General features: G+C 43.0%; 1 protein-coding gene across 1 annotated transcript; it reads right to left on the bottom strand.

Moving 5' to 3' along the window:
- Positions 1 to 1,082: 1,082 nt before the first annotated feature.
- On the bottom strand, positions 1,083 to 20,932 carry LOC306871121 (retinol dehydrogenase 11-like). Its single transcript, XM_079418830.1, has 7 exons — positions 20,714 to 20,932; positions 20,112 to 20,252; positions 2,946 to 3,137; positions 2,656 to 2,817; positions 2,218 to 2,334; positions 1,662 to 1,866; positions 1,083 to 1,322 (listed from the first exon to the last, which is right to left on the bottom strand). The coding sequence occupies exons 1-7, from the start codon at positions 20,787 to 20,789 to the stop codon at positions 1,226 to 1,228; spliced, it is 990 nt and encodes a 329-aa protein (XP_079274956.1). The 5' UTR covers positions 20,790 to 20,932; the 3' UTR covers positions 1,083 to 1,225.
- Positions 20,933 to 21,236: the final 304 nt, after the last annotated feature.

Genomic DNA, 21,236 nt, shown 5'->3' with positions numbered 1-21,236 from the left:
AGATTTTTCTTTTATGCCAAAAATCATTAGGACATTAAGTAAAGATCGTGTTCCATGAAGATATTTTGTAAATTTCCTACTGTAAATATATCAAAACTTGATTAGTAATATGCATTGCTAAGAACTTCATTTGGACAACTTTAAACACAATTTTCTCAATATTTAGATTTTTTTGCACCCTCAGATTCCAGATTTTCAAATAGTTGTGTCTTGGCCAAATATTATCCTATCCTAACAAACCAAACATCAATGGAAAGCTTATTTATTCTGCTTGCAAATGATGTATACATCTCAATTTCGAAAAATTTACCATTATGACTGTTTTTTTTTTGTCCAGGGTCACATATCTATACATACAGCAATTATGTTTTGAGTTTTGTACATGAAAATTATGATCCCAATGAGAATTCATTTTAATGAAGTATTTAGTAATATGACCATAATAATACTGAATCCAAAATGTAGGTTTTATATAGAACTTGACATTGTACTTTCAATCTGTTTTGACTTTACCAAATATAGAACATTAATCTCTACAAGTTAGTAGTTTTTAGATTTAGAAACTTTGCAAATTGGTTAAGTATTTGTTACTCTTAATACAGACTTGATTATCATTTGATGACAATTATGCTTATGACTTTTAATGAAGTTTAATATTTTAAATTAGTTTATTTATAATTATTTTTTTTAAACTCTGTTTATGAAAGGGGAAAATAATTTTAAAAAATTCCAATTCTATATCAAAATACTGCTCATGTTGTGCTACAGCTTTTATAAAATGCTCTTTTCCTTTACCATAAACTCACCCTGGCTTTCATTTTACAGAGGGTAACGGTTCATGTATTGTCTTTATTTCATTATTAAAAAATAGGCTTTGTAAAAATGTTAACTTGTATTCATGTTACACACTAAATTGTATTATAAGGTAAATCAAATGTTTAATTTAGCTATGCACACTGGCTAATAGCATTACAGTATATAAAAACTCACTAATTATTTAATGCTTAAATTCACACTTCATATTGCAGTTCATCTTAGGCACTTCATTACAGAGCCAGCCTCATCCTGCATACTTTCCCACATTCTTACTCAAACTGAAACTGTACTTCATATAAAGTAGGCTGATTTAATAGTCTGCACATTAGGAATGTACAATCTACACAGGAAAAAGTGACAAACTGCTTTTTAAATGAAGAGAGTGATTTTCACTGGGCAAGGTATTGTCTCAAGCCAGGCCCACCATGGAAGCACTGAGATCCCACAGTCTGCGAGCTGCAGCATCATCCCGACCCTGAGGAGCTGCCTCTTTGGGGGCACAATCACTGTAAAACCAGCAATAGAGAGAAATTAACCACAGCCGGAAATTATCATAATTGAACAGCAATGGTCAGAAAACACTGTGTGAATAAAAGCTTCAAAAAAAGAGCTGAAAACTGTTTATTGTTTTCCATTGTGAACTTATGAAATGACAATGATTTCCATTGTGAAACAAAGATCGCTGTCTCAAGTCTTAACAGCATTATTAATGAGGTGGCAGTATATGATCTGATGGGAGAGGTGACATGTTAAATCTAGAAAGTTTGTGTACACCTCTCACAGGCCTTGATGAGCAAAATCTTACTAGACTGCATTTAACACACGTGATAGAAGAAGCTACTGACCTGTAGTAAAGGCCGCTGGTGTTCTGCAGACTCTCATCCACTGCACAGTAGATGGTGGTCTGCGCACCCTGCCAAGGTGTTTTGACAAAGAAATAAAGGGGCATGAACAAAAGCCTCTTCCATAAAGATAGAGAGGGGAAAAAGTGTCGGCCCAGCTCAGTTTGGATCAACCCAGGATGAAGAGCATAAGTTGTTACTCCTGTGCCTGAATGATAGACAGGGAGAGAGTTTGCAAGCAGCGGGTTTGAAGTACAGAAGTACAGCGTGTTCAATGGATTAGCATAGTATTGTAAAGACTGTAAATCCCCTACAGCCTTGATTTAATCTGCATTAAATTCAATACAGCATCTGACCCAGTGACTCTTAATCCTGGTCCTGGGCACATTTAGCATGTCTTCCATATTTAACACACCTGATTCAGATCATCAGCTTGTTTTAGTCCATGAACTGATCTGGGTGTGTCAGATAAGGGAGACATACAAAATGTGCAGAGCAGGGGTCTCCAGGACCAGGATCAAGAACCACTGGCCTAACCTGATTCAGGTCTATAGTTTACCTTTCAGTCTGACAGCTAGTTCCCGGGTAAACAGAACATTGGCCAGCTTGCTCTGTTGATAGCTTGCTAATGGATCATAGTTTTTCTCCAAGTTTATATCATCAAAATGAATTTTGCCTGTCCAAAAGAAAATAATTTGGAATATTATAAAGAATCTGTGCTGCATAAAGATTTTAAATGTGTTTACGTTGTAAATTATACATGTAATACATTTCAATCAGAATTATGTTTTTATGTATACAGTATTTAAGTTTATGCCCTACAATGGTAAAACCCAAGAACAGTAACAATTTTTCAAAACAGATCATCTTGTCAGAGAACTGGATAAGGAGTACAATCACCACTTGCAATAATTTAGAGGCTACAAAATGATGAAAAAATAAGTGTTTTGTTATGAGTGATTCAGTTTAGCACATAAAGATATATAGGTTTCCACACCGCTCTCGTGGGCCAGGCTGGAAACATTGACAACACGGCTGGGTGTTGATTTCTTCAACAAGTCCAGAAGTAAGTTGGTAAGCAGGAAATGACCCAGATGGTTCACACCAAACTGCATCTCAAAGCCTTCTTCTGTCTTCCACTGTGGGCACATCATTATCCCTGTTGGCAGAAAAAATAATAAATAAATACATGAATATGAATAAATATATAATTGTATTAATAAATATATAATTTGTATAAACCATGTATTCATGCAGATGCATTACAATCTGACTGACATTACTTACCAGCATTATTAATGAGAATGTCCAGTCTCTCTTCAGTCTGCTGTACATCTTTGGCCAAAGCTCGGACGGACTGCAAAGAAGTCAGATCCAGCATCTTCACAACCACGTTGCCATTTCCACTCCTCTTTCTGACCTCATCTGCTGCTTTGGTGGCTCTGCCCATGTCTCGGCAAGCCAGGATCACCCTTGCACCTGCACAATGGAGGTTTATAAATGGTTGTTGTTTGGATTGCATAATTAAACCAGTTTTATCGTGTCCAATGTGGATTTATCATCCCTTTCAAACCAATTGCAAATAACATTAAAGTGTTTCATACCATTATTGTGTCTATGAAGTTTGAGCACAATCTACAGCAAAGAACATGCTGTGAATACCAATTTTTAGGTGAAAGAAAAACATTCTGTTCCCTTTCAGTCAGTCATGTTGACGTTATGGGTCTCAATCACATCTGAAGATTACGAGAAATGGCCAATGACTATTGGCAAGTGGATTTTGCATGCCAAGCCAATCCCTGTACATTCGGGTATTTAAGATGGCGACGTGTATCCACTCATTCAGATTTCTGCTTTTGAAGAGCTTTTGCAGAGCCGATCGCTTCATGAGCAAGAGAATTGTCACTACTGTCAATGCGCTATCAACAAATCAGGAGGCTTCTCTGCTGTGTTTTCGAATGCCGCATTCTCAAGGGACAATACTACACAAATGAAACTTAGATATATTTTAGAGTAGGCAATGTGCAACTTGTATAGAAGTACAAATTTACTGTCCTCTAAAAATAACTCAACATATAACCATTATTGTCCAAAAAACTGGCAACAAAAATGAGTACACCCTAAGTGAACATGTCAAAACTGTGTTCAAAGAGTCAATATTTTGAAGGGGCACCATTGTTATCTTGCACTGCCTTAATCCTCCTGGGCATGGAATTCATCAGAGCTGCACAGGTTGTTGCAGGCATCCTCTTCCACTCCTCCATACTGACATCACGGAGCTGTTGGATGTTAGACACATGGTGCTTCTCTACCTTCCGCTTGAGGATGCCCCACATGTGCTCAATAGGGTTCAGGTCTGGAGATACTTGGCCACTCCATCAGCTTCACCTTCAACAGCAAGGCAGTTGTCATCTTGGTGGTGTGTTTGGGGTTGTTATTATGTTGGAAAACTGCTGTTCGGCCCAGTTTCTGAAGGGAAGGCATTATGTTCTGCTTCAGAATGCCTCAGTACATGTTGGAATCCATGTTTCCCTCAATGAAAAAGCTCCCCAGTACCAGCAGCACTCATGCAGCCCCAGACCATGATGCTACCAACACCATGCTTGACTGTAGGCAAGACACAATTTTCTTGGTACTCCTCACCAGGGCGTCGCCACACATGCTGGACACCATCTGAGCCAAACAAGTTTATCTTAGTTTCATCAGACCACAGGACATGGTTCCAGTAATTCATCCTCTTAGAGAGGTTGCCTTCAGCAAACTGTTTGCGGGCTTTCTTGTGAGCCAGCTTCAGAAGAGGCTTCCTTCTGGAACGATGGCCATGCAAGCCGACTTGTTGCAGTGTGTGGCGTATGGTCTGAGCACTGACAAGCTGACCTTCTTCTTCTGCAACTGCTAAAGGAATGCTGGCAGCACTCATGCGTCTGTTTTTTGAAACCAGCTTCTGCACCTGAAGCACAGCACGAGGACCTAACTTCTTTGATCCACCCTTGCGAGGCCTGTTCCGAGTGAAACCCGTCTTGGAAAACGTCTGTACGACACTGGCCACTGTACTGTAACTCAGTTTCAGGGTGTTACCGAACTTCTTATAGCCTAGGCCATCTTTGTGGAGAGCAACAATTCTAATTCTCAAATCCTCAGAGAGTTCTTTGCCATGAGATGCCATGTTGAACATCCAGTGGCCAGTATGAGAGAATTGTTCTCAAAGCACCAAATTTTAACTGCTCAAATACAAGATACACAAATTTGTATGGTCCTGTCAAGCAGACAAAAACATGGACATTGCAACAAATTAAGCTCAAAAGGGAATTGTATATAAATAATTACAATTAATTATGATAAATTACAATTATTTATATCGGCTGACAGTAATAACTGTAGCAGAATTAAATTGCCATCAACTGATCTGTCCGTCCAGCGAACATTCAGTGGAAGTTCATATCAATTCTAAGAAAGGATATTTCCTTGGCCACAGAAAATACTTTCCTATTAATGCATTAGAGCATGTAGCTGTCACGTTCCCTCTCGGGAGACAAGGATCGCGGAGACGTGGGGGTACCAAATACCAATAACCCTTTTATTGAACACACACACAATGAGACGAGGAGCTTGGGGAGAGACGAAAATCAATGACGTTAAGACCGGACACAGGGGCTGGGAAACACTGGGCATATAACCACTGGAAATCAACACGGACAAACCGAAACAGGTGTGGGGCAATCACATGCAGGGCTGGGGACACATGAACTACTAATTAACTAAAGAACACAGGAACGAGGAAGGCCAAATTGGGACACGAGAGGAGGGGAAACACAAGACAAGGACTGACAGTAGCGAGGGTCAAAATCGTAAAGAGGCATTTAATTTGCAAGGGAGAACCAGAAACTCACGTAATTTGTGCACACAACTTTATTAACTAAGCGCTAACACACATAACTAATCTAAACTCGCTACTCCATTATAGATGGCGCCGGTGAGATCGGCTGCCGTCGCGACTGCTCCGACCAAACTTTGTCTTCTTTTGTTATTTTTTCGTATTGTAAACTATAAACACCGGTTTCTTTTTGTAAGATGGCCATTCTTACATACGACAGGGCCACTCTTATTTCTATTGGTGCACAATGCACTAACCTTTCGCCGTCTTTGAACCCGGACCCATCCTGGCCGAGCGAGATCCTGAGGAGGAACAAAGGACGCGACCCGTACCGGCGTCCTCGAGGGAAACGAGCCGGCGTCAGGAACAGGCTGAGGGCTCGCGCACACCGCGCTCCCCTACCAAGTGTCCTGCTCGCCAATGTCCAGTCGCTGGATAACAAACTCGATGACCTCAGGGCAAGAGTCAAGTTCCAGAGGGACATTCGGGACTGCAACCTTCTCTGCTTCACTGAGACATGGCTGAACCCAGCGGTACCAGACCACGCCATCCAGCCGGCCGAGTCCTTCTCGGTTTACCGCATGGACAGAACGCTGGACTCGGGGAAGACTAGGGGAGGTGGAGTATGTCTGATGGTGAACAAACACTGGTGCGACAGCGCGAGCATTGTTCCCCTCTCACGCTCCTGCACACCGAATCTTGAACTTCTGACCATCAAATGTCGCCCTTTTTATCTCCCTCGGGAATTTAGCTCGGTCATCGTCAGTGCCGTTTATATTCCACCTCAAGCGGACACGGACACTGCGATATGGGATTTACATGAAACACTACACCTTCACCAGACACAGCACCGGGACGCCGCATTCATTGTTTTGGGAGATTTCAACAGTGCCAACCTCAAGCGTGCACTGCCGAACTTCCATCAGCACATCAGCTGCCCCACCAGGGGCGAAAGGACATTAGATCACTGTTACACCCCATACAAGAACAGCTACAAGGCACAGTCACAACCACCGTTTGGGAAATCGGACCACGCCGCCATCTTCCTCATGCCTGTTTACAAACAGAGGCTGAAACAGGAAGCCCCAGTGCAGAGGGAGGTCCAACGCTGGACGGACCAATCGGTGGCCGCTCTGCAGGACGCGCTAGATGACGCAGACTGGGACATGTTCCGGCGCAGCTCTGATGACGTCAGCTTGTTTACGGAAGCGGTTGTGGGATATATAGAGAAACTAATGGAGGATACGGTGCAGAAAACCATCATCAGGACGTTTCCCAACCAGAAGCCGTGGGTGGATAAAACCATCCGCGACGCCCTGAGATCCCGCTCCGCTGCCTACAACACAGGGCTCATCACCGGGAACATGGATGATTACAAGACTGCATCTTACAGCGTGCGCAGATCGGTGAAGGAGGCGAAGCAGCGCTACGGGAGGAAACTAGAGTCGCAATTCCAACAGGGCGACTCTAGGAGCCTGTGGCAGGGACTTAGAACCATCACAGACTATAAAACACCACCCTCCAGATCGGGGAATGCGGACGCTTCTCTGGCTGACAAGCTGAACATTTTTTATGCTCGCTTCGAGGCTGCAGCTAACCACGCTAGCGGCGCTAGCAGTGCTAACTGCATGCACGCTGAGGAAGCCGGTGAGGACAACGTGTTCACCATCACGGAGCATGACGTGAGGAGGGCATTCAGGACAGTGAACATCAGGAAGGCAGCAGGACCAGATGGCATCACAGGTCGGGTTCTGAAGGCCTGCGCTGACCAACTAGCACCGGTGTTCACCGAGATCTTCAACCTCTCCCTGGAACAGTCCATAGTCCCCTCATGCTTTAAGCAGTCCACCATTGTTCCTGTCCCCAAGAAACCCCAGCCCACCTACCTAAACGACTATCGCCCTGTAGCCCTCACATCAGTGGTGATGAAGTGCTTTGAGAGACTGGTCAGAGACTTCATCATTGCATCACTAGCAGACACACTGGATCCACTACAGTTTGCATACAGGCATAACCGCTCCACGGAGGATGCCATCTCACACCTCCTCCACACCACAACAAGTCACCTGGACTGCAGAAAAGGGAATTATGTAAAAATGCTGTTTGTGGACTACAGTTCAGCGTTTAACACCATAATTCCCTCCACACTCACCTCCAAGTTGGAGGTCCTTGGTCTCAGCACATACTTGTGCCAATGGATCTCCAGCTTCCTGAAGGACAGACAGCAAGCCGTACGGATGGGTAAACACACCTCATCCTCCATCACCCTAAGCACTGGAGCCCCTCAAGGTTGTGTTCTGAGCCCCCTGCTGTACTCACTGTACACTTATGACTGTGTGGCCACTTCCAACTCCACCACCATCATCAAGTTTGCTGATGACACTGTTGTGTTGGGCCTGATCTCAGACAACGACGAGACGGCCTACATACAGGAGATTAAGAACCTGGAGAGTTGGTGCCAGGTGAATAGTCTACACCTGAACATCAGCAAAACTAAGGAGCTGATAGTGGACTTCAGTACGAAGCAGGAGCGGTCATACCAGCCGATCACGATCAGCGGGACTCCAGTGGAGAGAGTGGACAGCTTCAGATACCTGGGTGTTCACATCACGCAGGACTTGACTTGGTCCTGTCATACCAGCACCCTGGTGAAGAAGGCCAGGCAGCGTCTGTACCATCTGAGACGCTTAAGGGACTTTAGACTTCCCTCTCGGGTACTTAAGACTTTTTACACCTGCACCATTGAGAGCGTCCTGACGGGCAGCATCACTTCCTGGTTCGGGAACTGCACTATGCAGGACAGACGAGCCCTCCAGAGGGTGGTGCGTTCAGCGGAACGTACCATTCACACCGAGCTCCCTGACCTGCAGGAGATCTACAGCAAGCGGTGCCTGACCAGGGCCAGGAAGATAGTGAAGGACCACAGCCATCCCAGCAATGGACTCTTTTCTCTGCTGCGTTCAGGGAGGCGCTTCCGCTGCATGAAGGCGAACGCAGAGAGAATGAGGAGGAGCTTCTTCCCGCAGGCCATTCGGAGTCTTAACCTCTCTCCACTCTAAGCACATCACCCCACACTTCCACTTTGCACACTTCAATACAATCTGCACTAATTTGTAGAAGGTCACATAAGGATAAATGAGTGGGACTTACATACCATTTGTCTTTAGTATTCCTTTTACTCACTTAAACACTTTACTGCACTGCACAGCACACAGACACTTTATCACTGACATACACTTTACTTTTACAGAATCTATATAGAATCATATTCTATTTTATTCTTCATATCTATTTTTATTCTCATATCTATTTGTTATTTTATTTTATTGCTAGTTTATTTCTATATATATGTTTACTGTACTTTTTCTATTTGTATTTTGTAAACTTGAGGTTTTTTTCTTAATTTTGTTGGACAGTCGTACAATACATTTCACTACATGTCGTACTATGTATGTATATGTATGTGACAAATAAAATTTGAATTGAATTGAATTGAATAAACAAACAAACGAATAAACATACACTCACGCGAACATACAAAAGGGAGCTAAAGTGGGTGAATGAAGCCATTCGAGAAATCGGAGAATGCAGTAATGGAAAGAGTCATTTAACCACCTGAATAAAACCATCAGTGCCGTTTATAACTTATACTAAACCTCTGTTTCGTTTAGTTAAATGTACGATACTTGCATTGCCTTGGTTGTGACGAGTGTCCGGAATGCAGTCTCGGATGAAAGTCTTAAAGGAACACTCCACTTTTTTTGGAAATAGGCTCATTTTCCAACATCCCTAGAGTAATACAGATGTGTTTTACCGTTTTTGAATCCATTCAGCCGATCGCGGGGTCTGGCGGTCCCAAAATTAGCATAGCTTAGCATAAATCATTGAATCCGATTAGACCATTAGCATCTCATTATAAAATGACTAAAGAGTTTCGATATTTTTCCTATTTAAAACTTGACTCTTCTGTAGTTGCATCGTGTACTAAGACTGGCGGAAAATGAAAAGTTGTGATTTTCTAGGCTGATATGGCTAGGAACTATGCTCTCATTCCGGCGTAATAATCAAGGAATTTTGCTGCCGTACCATGGGTGCAGCAGGCGCAATGATATTACGCAGCGCCTGAAAGAAGTCCCCATCTAGGTAACTTTCAAAGTCACCGGCACTATGTTTGTGTAGTAGAAATAGCACATCATGAATATAAGTTTGAAAATGCATACTGACAGTACGCATTCTATATCTTGCAGTCATGCATTGTAATGATTGCAGAAATCACTTACTCTAGCGACAGCTGTCCGTCAGGTCCACTCGGCATGGGACGTTTTTTCCAGTTTATTTTGTCAAACCGGAAAAAAAATTCGACCACTGCAGGATGCAGCATTACTAAGAGGTCCTCGGATGTTGCGATACATGCCACTTCCTCATCAGGTAGATCAACGCTTGCCATCGATGGCAACACCTGGTCCCACTCGCTACAGCACAGGCACTCACTTTCGGTCGGCATGGGCTGGCAAGCCCCACACTTGCACCACCAGTTCGAATCAGCTCTCCTCCTCTCTTCTGCCATAGACTGTTCAGCTACACTTTCCAAACTTTCCTGTCTTTCATGCTGTAAAAGTTCGTCTTCTGTGTATTCAGGTTCAAACAGATATGGTTCAGGTTCTGTACCAAAGGAAATGTTTTCTAAATCGTCTCTTACTAATGTCTCCATGGTTGCAAGGCACGCTCCCTGTGCAGGTGGTCACGTTATACTATTAGCAGGCGCTGCGTAATATCATTGCACCTGCTGCACCCATGGTACGGCAGCAAAATTCCTTGATTATTACGCCGGAATGACAGTATAGTTCCTAGACATATCAGCCTAGAAAATCACAACTTTGCATTTTCCGCCAGTCTTAGTACACGATGCAACTACAGAAGAGTCGAGTTTTAAATAGAAAAAATATCGAAACTCTTTAGTCATTTTATAATGAGATGCTAATGGTCTAATCGGATTCAATGATTTATGCTAAGCTATGCTAATTTTGGGACCGCCAGACCCCGCGATCGGCTGAATGGATTCAAAAACGGTAAAACACATCTGTATTACTCTAGGGATGTTGGAAAATGAGCCTATTTCCAAAAAAAGTGGAGTGTTCCTTTAATGGTTTCAAGGTTTTGGACTCCCTATTACGTTGTTCCGGGTTGAATCAGAATCAGAATCAGAATCAGAAAGAGCTTTATTGCCAAGTGTGTTTGCACACACAAGGAATTTGTCTTGGTGTTAGGAGCTTCCAGTACAGAAAGTACAAACATAGTGCAGACAACATATAATTAAGGTGATAAAGAATGACTAAACACAGAACAAACAAACAAAAACAACAAAAGTACGGGAGCGTTCCACACCACAGCAGCCATACTCGGCGCCATCTTGAGTAGAAGAGTGATGAATTCCAAAGATGTTCTGAGGTAGAAATGTTCTTCCCAGGTAGAAAGTGAAAAAGAGCTAAGAAAGAGATCTGCTGAGGTCCGAGCAGCTTTGGTTGAATGGAAAGTCAAGGCCGCAAGGCCTGGCACAAAACTTAAGGGTTCAGAAGAGCTCACATCCTCATCTTCTCAGAATCTAACAGAACCTCAGACTCGGGGTTCACTGATGTGAGAGCTTTATCTGCTGTAGAGGTCACACCTCTGGGGTGTCAAAGAGCCAATGGTGTCCTGAATTTTTGGAGGGAAAGTTTTACGACTCTTTGTCTCTGAACATGGTAATTTGCATAGGTAATTCGCCTGGGTTAATGCACAAGCTACTAAAGATTCTTAGGACACTAATATGTTGCATAGGTATCAACATGTAATATTCACTCTCAATTAGATCATCCGAAGACGAATTGATAGAGACCAAACATGGTACAGCTCAACGCGCTAAAAACTGTGGAGATGATAGTGGACTTCAAGAGAAACCCCCCTGCACTCTTCCCACTCACCATTATAGACACAGTGGGGATTTCTTTAAGACTGCAAGGGAAGCTCGGCTTCCCCTATAATGTCAAAAAATTAATGGTCAAACATGTACTATTGTGTTAACATTTTATTGATTAAAAATGCGTTAGAACACGTTCATCTCAGAGACGAGTTCGTTCAGAATCAGCTGCATATAGCAGGTGACTCGATTTCCTTCTCATATATTCCCGTAGCATCAGTGTATTTGCCTGTTGAAGCCCAGCGTCCATTGACTTCTATGGGGCTGCTTTGAACAGTTTTTTTCAGTGCTTCGAAACTAGACGGTCATTGGATAAATGCTGCGATTATGTCCCGCCCCCGGACGCTCAGCGTCTCTGGGGGTGAATGGAGGAGTGGGAGGGGCTGGACTCCGGGCTTCTGCGTGATGATTGGAGGGTTTGTCGAAAGACTGCATCTCCTTTTGATTGACAGCGATTGTGTCCTATAAGAAGTCGCTGATGCTGAAGCTATTCGAGCCAGTGTTGCCAACTTAGAGACTTTTCAGACCACCCTAGCGACCTTTTTCCCCAAAAGTGACTAGCGACAAATCTAGCGACTTCTTTGACAAACCTTAGCGAGTCTCTGATCGCTGGTACTGCCGCAACGGCGCGAGGTCAGCGCGCACGCGCCTCTTTCTCTGTTCAGTGAGCGGCTGAGAGGAGCAGCGCGTTCAGTTCAAATAGATATTATGTTGCTTCTCTAATTTTACATGCAAATATAGCCGAAATCACAGCACAGGAATTGTCTTGTCTTATCTTGTGTGTATTATTTGATTTAATCAGACGACGGCTCGATTATAAATTATGATTTTTGTGCATACTAACTTCTTGGGAGGGAGAGCTGGTTATGTATTCTTAAAGGGCTGCGTTTCAGTCACTATTTCATATTTATCCCGTTGACTGACAACATAAACAGTAAAATATATAAAGGAAAACAGTTTTATTGAGAATTTGGCTGCATTAAAATACAGTATGAGCACAGAGAGACAAACAAATGTAAAAGGCAATATGACGCGATGACGTAATGAATATGCTAACTAGCGCATGACGTCATCAGCTACTTTCCATCGAAAGAAGTTGGCAACACTGATTCGAGCTCAGTCCCATAGTGGACTTTGCAAGTGTAGTGAAAAGACAAACTGCTGCAACTATTTCTTGATATTTGCTTGGCGAAATTGTTGGCCAATTTTCATTATACATTTCACACAATTATACACCACATTCCTTGTTTCAGTTTAACCTAATTCCCACATTTCCTCCATCGAGTTTAATGTTTTTTTAGATCGTTTGTTCATCCATTCATTCATACAGTAGGCCAGGCGGTGAACTAGCCAGCTAGCAAACTGCACACGATGGCAGAATTTACGTATAAATAAATTGACAATTTTTATGATGTAGGCCGAAAATGAGCTTCCCCTCTTTGAAAGACCAGCAGCCGCCACTGTATAGACAGTACTGTGACTGCAGTGGAGACATTCAAGTTCCTGGGATCCATCATCCCTCAGGACCTGAATTGGGACACTCACATCAACTCCATTGTAAAAAAAGCCCAACAAAGCTGGTACTTCCTTCGCCAGCTCAGGAAGTTTAACCTGCCACAGGAGCTGTTGAAACAGTTCTACTCAGCTGTCAGTGAGTCTGTCCTGTGCACATCAATAACTGTCTGGTTTGGCTCAGCTACAAAATCAGGGATCAGAAGACTACAAAGAACGGTTCAGACTGCTGAACAGATTATCGGTGCCCCCCTGCCTACCCTCTAAGAACTGTATACATCCAGTGTGAGGAAAAGGGCTCAGAAAATCACTCTGGATCTCTCACATCTAAGTCATCCCCTTTTTGAACTTTTGCCATCTGGCCGGTGCTACAGAGCCACAATCACCAGGACAGCCAGGCACAAGAACAGTTTCTTCCCCCAGGCAATCCAACTTATGAACAGTTAAATGTTGCTCTGCCCGCATTCCTTTGAGCAATAAAACAAGTGTTATCAGATCGGTTGCCATGGAACCAGAGGCCTGTTCTGTCTTTCTGAGGTGTTAGATGCATTTTGGGGGAAGAGTCCACAGACCCTCAGAGTTGGCCCTTCGGTTGGGTGAGGGGGGCATTAGAGATTATTTGTTAAATATAACAAATAGTTGTGTGTCTGATTGGTCCAAATGCTACAACATGATGAATAGGACATGTGGCTTTGCATGGTTAAAAAACGTATATATGTTATCACTTAGGGTGTACTCACTTTTGTTACCAGCTCTTTTGACAATACTGGCTGTATGCTGAGTTACTTTCAGAGGACAGTAAATATTTATTGCTATGCAAGTTGCACATTGACTACTCTAAAATATATCCAAGTTTCATTTCTATAGTATTGTCCCTTGAGAAGATATACTAAAATGGTTGCCAAAATGTGAGGAGTGTACTCACTTTTGTGAGATACTGTAAGTTTCTCATCTGAGCACCTCAGCCTTAAGAGCAGTTTCTTATACCAGCTTGCATGATCGTGAGTGTCTTTCGAGATGTCTTTTCGACCGTGTGTTTCTGGGTGCGGTAGTTTCCCTACCTCTGATGATGGACACAATTGCTGTCTCACATGTTTGGACTGTAAGCATGCTGAGGCAGCTTTCATCGATGGGTCATGCCCGCACTTCAAGCACATCAATGGTTATATGCTGAGATCGTGGCTCTCATTTATTATGAGGCTCCCCTTGGATTCTACACAGTCCAGTTCTTCTGGTCGTAAAGACGACAGGGTCTGTCCTGCCACAGGGTTTGGCCTAGTATCTCATTTGGGGCTCTAGGAGAGGATACAATGTCAATCGCAGCATCAGAGGAGGGACTTTTGTCTTCTGATTCTGAACACTTTGCTGAGCAGCCCCCGGCAATGGCGGCTGCACCGTCATAGTCCCAAGCTGAGTTAATGCCCTTACTCCTCCAGGCTGCCAAAAGCATGGGGCGCTCGAAGCTGGATGATTGGTATCTGGGTTTTGGACATGACTTTCAGCCATGCTCCGCCCCTGTGCCTTTCTTCCCGGATGTTCATGAAGAGCTCACCAATACGTGGAAGGCTCCCTACACCTCCTGTTCACATTTGAGCTCTTCTCTCCTCACTACCCTTGATGGTAGGGCAACCAAGGGGTATGTGGACGTTCCTCAGGTGGAGCATGCGGTTGTGGTGTACCTATGCCTGCACCTCGGCCCTGCATGCCATGGCCAATCTGAGGGTGCATCAGGCCAAGGCACAAGGGTAGTTCTGACCCGGGGTTGATGCGGGAACTGAACACGGTGATCGACTTTGCCACCAATCCGCAGAGGTCTGGCTCTTCGTCTGCCTGTTGCCGAGGGCACCCCCCTGTGGCATCAACATCTGCTCTGACCAGACCTAAATCTAATGAGCATAGAAGGGCGTCAAGCTTCCCGCAGGAAGAGGGGACAGTCTGCTTCTCAGGGAGCCCTTAAGTCTTTGCAGAAGACCACGAAGCATCAGTTGCGATTCAGTTTGCTAGGTGCCCTCCCAGATTCAGGGGCATCTTTGTCTGTCATCGATTAAAAAGGATGCACCTGAACCAGGACCCCTGTCCTGTGTGCAGAGGTTGCAGTCATCTGAGCAAAAGATGCAACTGAGCCTGTTCCTCCAGCCAAGATGAAGTCAGGGTTTTACAGCCCTTATTTCATCATACCCAATAAGACACATACTTTCATGCCTCGATTTTACCTTGACACAGGCCATTTCTTCAGTTTGCTCTCAAGGATCAGGTGTATCAGTTTTTTTACCAGGTAATTCAGATTTTGCCAAGTAAGACATGTTCCTGGATCAACATCTTTTGTTTATCCTGGATCAACATTACTGTCCAAAAATACAGACTTAACCCAATCCCTACCCCTAAACCTAACCCATAATTTATTCATAAAATCAGAGGGAAATGATAGCTGATTAACAAGGGTGTAGAAGCACCTAACCCTGATTGTAAGCCTAAAACTGACATTTTCTGAAAAGCTATCCCTCAAATCTGATTGGTTGATTGGAATGTTGATCCAGGAACAAGTTGTACATGGTCAAATCAAGCTCACCGTATCAGTACAATGTCAGCACACACTGGGTGGGTGTTACCCTGGCTTGGTGCTGCCTTTTCAGCCCATGGTCGGACCTTGCATTTCTACTGGCAGGTGTGCCCCTGGAGCAAGTATTGAGGCATCTTGTTGTCACAACAGATGCCTCCCCGGCCGGCTGGGGCGCTGTATGCAATGGGTAGGAAGTTTCCCATTTACACATTCACTTCCCAGGAATCCTTCCACTGCCAGCCGTTTTACTCCCTGACCGAGGCCCCCCTTTTCATGGATGCTCTGGCACCCATGTCCCGATCTATGGAACCTGCATGCCTGGTTTCTGGACGGGAAGCGACAGACCTCACTGGCTTTTCGCAGGCTGTTATAGGAATGCACCCAGAGCCGTAAACATTCTGACCAGCTCTTTATCAGCTTTGGAGGTCAGCAGAAGGGAAAGACTGTCTCCAAACAGAGGTTGCCCCACTGGCTAGTGGATGCCATCGTCTTGGCATACCAGATATGAGGCGAGCCATGCCTCCTGCGTGTGAAAGCTCACTCCACTCAGAGTATTGCCTCCTCTTGGGCATTGGCGCACGGCACCTCTATAACAGACATCTGCAGAGCTGCGGGCTAGGCAACACCTAATACCGTGAAATTCTATAATCTTTGGGTTGAGCCAGTTTCCTCCCGTGTGTTGGGTATGGACAGGTAAATTGACGGAGGAATCTTTTTCCAGTCATTTCACCATCTGGTGAACCCTGGTCGAGTTCCTCTAGTACCCTGTGGCATCAGACTCAGCGGGGGAGTCTGTTGCCGGGTCCAGTACTTGTGTTGCATGCCATTGTCACCCCTTGTACTGGACTAGGTCATTATGACAAGTTTATTTTTTGCAGAGTATATCTTTATTTTTTTAAAGGTTGAAATACCCCTGTGTAAAGTCAGTTCTTTTAGGTGTTGCGACAACATGCTAACGCAAGTCAACCAAGCCTCACCCCCACTTTTTTTGTGCATTAGGTGGTCTAGCTTGAAAAATATGCTTTTTAATGCTATATGAGAATAAGAAACAAAATATATGAGACAGTTGTTTTTAAATTTCACAGAAATTTAATCGTAAGCTTGGTGAACAGCGTTGAAGAATTGATGTATCCCTAATCAAAGAGATACAAAGCTGTACTTGCATAACTGAAATAGCTTCCTTAGAGGTATTTTAAAGATGGCCGCTGAGTGAAATGACTTGCTTTAAAAGGGACTTTGACTGTGTTGATATAGCGATGACTCTATTACCCTTTGGAGAGAACTTTGTGCTTTGTGGATTTGCGGATCTTTTTTATGCACAAACAGCAAGTTCAAGGAAGTAGAAATGTAAACAAGCATGATAGGACCCCTTTGAAATTTTAAAACTTTTTTTTAACATCACATACTTTGAGCTTTTTTCATTGAAATCAGATGAGCTAAGCCTATAACATGTTTTAAATTTGATTTAAGAGGGAATGACTTTTGTTATCATCTTGGACATCCCTACTGAGACATTAATATCACAAAACAGGCTAATATATATATATATATATATATATATATATATATACACACACACATATAGTATCTCACAGAAGTGAGTACACCCCTCACATTTTTGTAAATATTTTATTATATCTTTTCATGTGACAACACTGAAGAAATGACACTTTGCTACAATGTAAAGTAGTGAGTATACAGCTTGTATAACAGTGTAAATTTGCTGTCTCCTCAAAATAACTCAATACACAGCATTAAACCGCTGGCCACAAAAGTGAGTACACCCCTAAGTGAAAATGTCCAAATTGGGCCCAATTAGCCATTTTCTCTCCCTGGTGTCATGTGACTCGTTAGTGTTACAAGGTCTCAGGTGTGATTGGGGAGCAGGTGTGTTAAATTTGGTGTTATCGCGCTCACTCTCTCATATTGGTCACTGGAAGTTCAACATGGCACCTCATGGCAAAGAACTCTCTGAGGATCTGAAAAAAGAATTGTTGCTCTACATAAAGATGGCGTAGGCTATAAGACGATTGCCAAGACCCTGAAACTGAGCTCAGTGTCATATCCAGAGGTTGTGTTTGGGAAATAGACGTATGAGTACTGCCAGCATTGCTGCAGTGGTTGAAGGGGTGGGGGGTAAGCCTGTCAGTGCTCAGACCATACGCTGCACACTGCATCAAATTGGTCTGCATGGCTGTCGTCCCAGAAGGAAGCCTCTTCTAAAGATGATGCACAAGAAAGCCCGCAAACAGTTTGCTGAAGACAAGCAGACTAAGGACATTACAGCCTCAGGTCTTTTTGGGAATGATGCAACAAGCTTTGTACATCTGCATTTGTTTTGTTTTTTTTGCCATTCTTCTCTTTAGATCATCTGAAGCTCTGTCAGGTTGGCTGGGGACCATCGGTGGACAGCCATTTATAGGTTTCTCCAAAGATGTCTGATTGGTTCCAAGTCCCAGCTGTGGCTGGGCCACTCGAGGACATTCATAGAGTCGTCCCTAAGCCATTCCTGCATTGTCTTGGCTGTGTGCTTCGGGTGATTGTCATGTTGGAAGGTGAACTTTCAGCCAGTCTGAAGTTCTGAGCGCTCTGAACCAGGTTTTCATTAAGGATATCTCTGTATTTAGCTGCATTCAGCTTTGCGTCTTCTCTGATCACTTCCTCAGTCCCTGCCGCTGACAAACACCTCCACTACATGATGCTGCTGCCACCATGCTTCACTGTTGGGATGGTATTATGCAGGTGATAAGCAGTACTTGTTTCCCTCAGACAAGAATAAGGGATTGAGCAGTGATGTTTGTCCTTGTGTAAGTTTCTCCCATCGCTATATAAAATCATGGAGCTCAACAAGAGTGACCATCAATGTCTCGATCACCTCTCTAACCAAGACCCTTCTCCTTCGATTGCTCAGTTTGGCCAGGAGGCTAGATCCTGATTGTTTCAAACTTCATCCATTAAGGATTATGGAGGCCAAATGCTCCTGTGAACCTTCAACACTGCAGGTCTGTCTCAACATAACGCAGCATAACAAAATGTGACGACAAATTAAGGGGTATGAAGACTTCCTTTAGGCAGTGTGTGTGTCTATATATATATATATATATATATATATAATATTTTACAGGTGCATCTCAGAAAATTAGAATATGGTAAAAGTTTTAGATTTATTACATGTAAGGTAAAACACAAAGTTTTTTTGTTTTAATTTTGATGATTAGAGCTTACAGCTCATGAAAGTCAAAAATCAGTATCTCAAAATATTATAATATTTTACAGTAAAAATATTTAATACAGTAAAAATTCTGGGTATCTCTTGTTCTTTGAAACCACAATAATGGGGAAGACTGCTGACTTGGCAATGGTCCAGAAGATGATCATTGACACCCTCCACAAAGAGGGGAAGTCACAGAGGGTCATTACTGAAAGGGGTGGCTGTATCAAAGCATATTAAATGCAAAGTTGACTGGATGAAATTGGGTAGGAAAATGTGCACAAGCAACAGGGATGACTGCAAGCTTGAGAATACTGTCAAGCAAAGGCGATTCAAACACTTGGGAGAGCCTCACAAGGAGTGAACTGAAGCTGGAGTCAGTGCATCAAGAGTCACCACGCTCAGACATCTTCAGGAAAAGGGCTACCAAGCCACTTCTGAAACAGAAACATCGTCAGAAGCATTTTACCTGGGCTAAGGAGATAAAGAACTGGACCATTGCTCAGTGGTCCAAAGTCCTCTTTTCAGATAAAAGTAAATTTTGCTTTTCATTTGGAAATCAAGGTCTGGATTCTGGAGGAAGACTGGAGAGGCACAGAATCCAAGCTGCTTGAAGTCCAGTGTGAAGTTTCCGAAGTCCGTGATGATTTGGGGTGCCATGATGTCTGCTGGTGTTGGTCCATTGTGTTTTATCAAGTCCAAAGGCAATGCAACCGTCTACCAGGAGATTTTAGAGCACTTTATGCTTCCATCTGCTGACAAGCTTTATGGAGATGCTGATTTCCTTTTCCAGTAGGACTTTAGCACCTGCCCACAGAGCCAAAACCACTTCCAAGTGCTTTGCTGACCATGATATTACTGTGCTTGACTGGCCAGCAAACATGCCTGACCTGAACTCCATATGGAATCTATGGGATATTTTCAAGAGAAAGATGAGAAACAGTCGATCCAACAATCCAGACGAGCTGAAGGCTCAATAGACCCGACCAAGTATTGAGTGCATAAATGAACACTTTAAAGAACTTGAACTTTTCTGTTTTGCAAATGCTTTTTTTGATTGATCTTAGGAAATATTGTAATATTTTGAGATGCTGATTTTTTACTTTCATGAGCTGTAAGCTCTAATCATCAAAATTAAAACAAAAAAACTTTGTGTTTTACTTTACATGTAATAAATCTAAAATATATGAAAGTTTCACTTTTTTTAAATTAGTTACAAGAAAAAAATGAACTTTTCACCATATTTTAACTTTCTGAGATGCACTTGTATGTACTTGACTTCTCTTATGATGCCAGTAATTTAAAATTATATTTTCAGAGCTCCATTAAAATGAACTGACCTCTCTTGGCCATGTCCACTGCTGTCTCTTTGCCGATACCAGTGTTGGCTCCCGTTATCAGAACAGTTTTCCCGTCCAAGCGAATTTTGCTGCGGCAGACTCCCCCAGCCCGCCATCTCCGCAGGGCAAAGAGCCCGACACCTATCGGTACAGGTGCGACATTAGTCTAGCATCATTACTTCACCTCTAACCTACTTTCTTAATGTTGATACATTTGATAAGCACAGGCAAAGTTCATCCAGGACGCAACAGGCCTATATTAATTATCATTACGTTCAATAAAACATGCTCCTCATGTCTTTTAATTAATGAAATCCTAAGAGTTCTTTTACGTTACATGACTTGCAATAACCAGCTGTTCATAATTACTGGGAAATGTGTGCACTCACAACTATTTCTAAACTGACCATAACTAGAAAAATCATTGCATTTATATTCCATGATGCATTCAGATTTTATTGAAATCACATTCCTTGCCTGTAAATTTCAGTTTTAAAGTGCTTCATATTTACATATTTTTCATTGTCATGGGAAGCCTGATTATTCTTGGAAGCCACAACCCAGCTTTAAACATGCAAACTAATGATTTAAGTTTAGCCTACCCGTCACCAGGACAGCTGTGACCCCTGTAGGGTGTTCTTCCACAAACTCCTTCACTGCTTTGGTGTAGTCCTGCATTATTACACCTGCTAGATTCTCCTTCAACTGTGTAGTTGTAATATAAGCAGTCCAGCTCTTTCAGCAGTAAAAGTGTCTGCAGACAGATCACTACCACTACACTACACAGAAAAAGTGTACTTCGGAGTAGGGTTGGGCAATACCACTTTTTTTCTGATAAGAAACCTCAAAGGTTCACCCCTATCTACCCTTTAAAAAGTGTATATTAGTACCATAAGATATACAAGTATGCATCCTTTAATGGTAGATATGGTACAAAGTTGAGCAGGGGCGAGGCCAGAAATGTTTGGGTGGGCCTACATGAAACAGGGTGGGCAAAGTGTAGCATATGAAAACTGTGTCAAATTGGCAACAGAAAGTCCAGCACAAAGGTTCAATACACAATTTAAAAGTATTGATTAACATTAATGTTATTTTCAACATTTACCAATACATTATTAAATTAGC

Source organism: Barbus barbus (genome assembly GCF_936440315.1).
Source record: "Barbus barbus genome assembly, chromosome: 1".
NCBI lineage: Eukaryota > Metazoa > Chordata > Actinopteri > Cypriniformes > Cyprinidae > Barbus > Barbus barbus.
The sequence above is the reverse complement of the archived record's forward strand: the minus strand, read 5'-3'. Positions and strand labels throughout refer to the sequence as shown.

Bases quoted from the DNA above. Each gene is read 5' to 3' on its own strand.
- LOC306871121 (XM_079418830.1), bottom strand. From the start codon at position 20,789: ATGCAGGACTACACCAAAGCAGTGAAGGAGTTTGTGGAAGAACACCCT. The intron at 2,818-2,945 runs GTAAGTAATGTC...TTCTGCCAACAG, and splicing joins CATTCTCATTAATAATGCTG to GGATAATGATGTGCCCACAG. The intron at 2,335-2,655 runs GTGTGGAAACCT...TCTTTTGGACAG, and splicing joins CAGCCTGGCCCACGAGAGCG to GCAAAATTCATTTTGATGAT.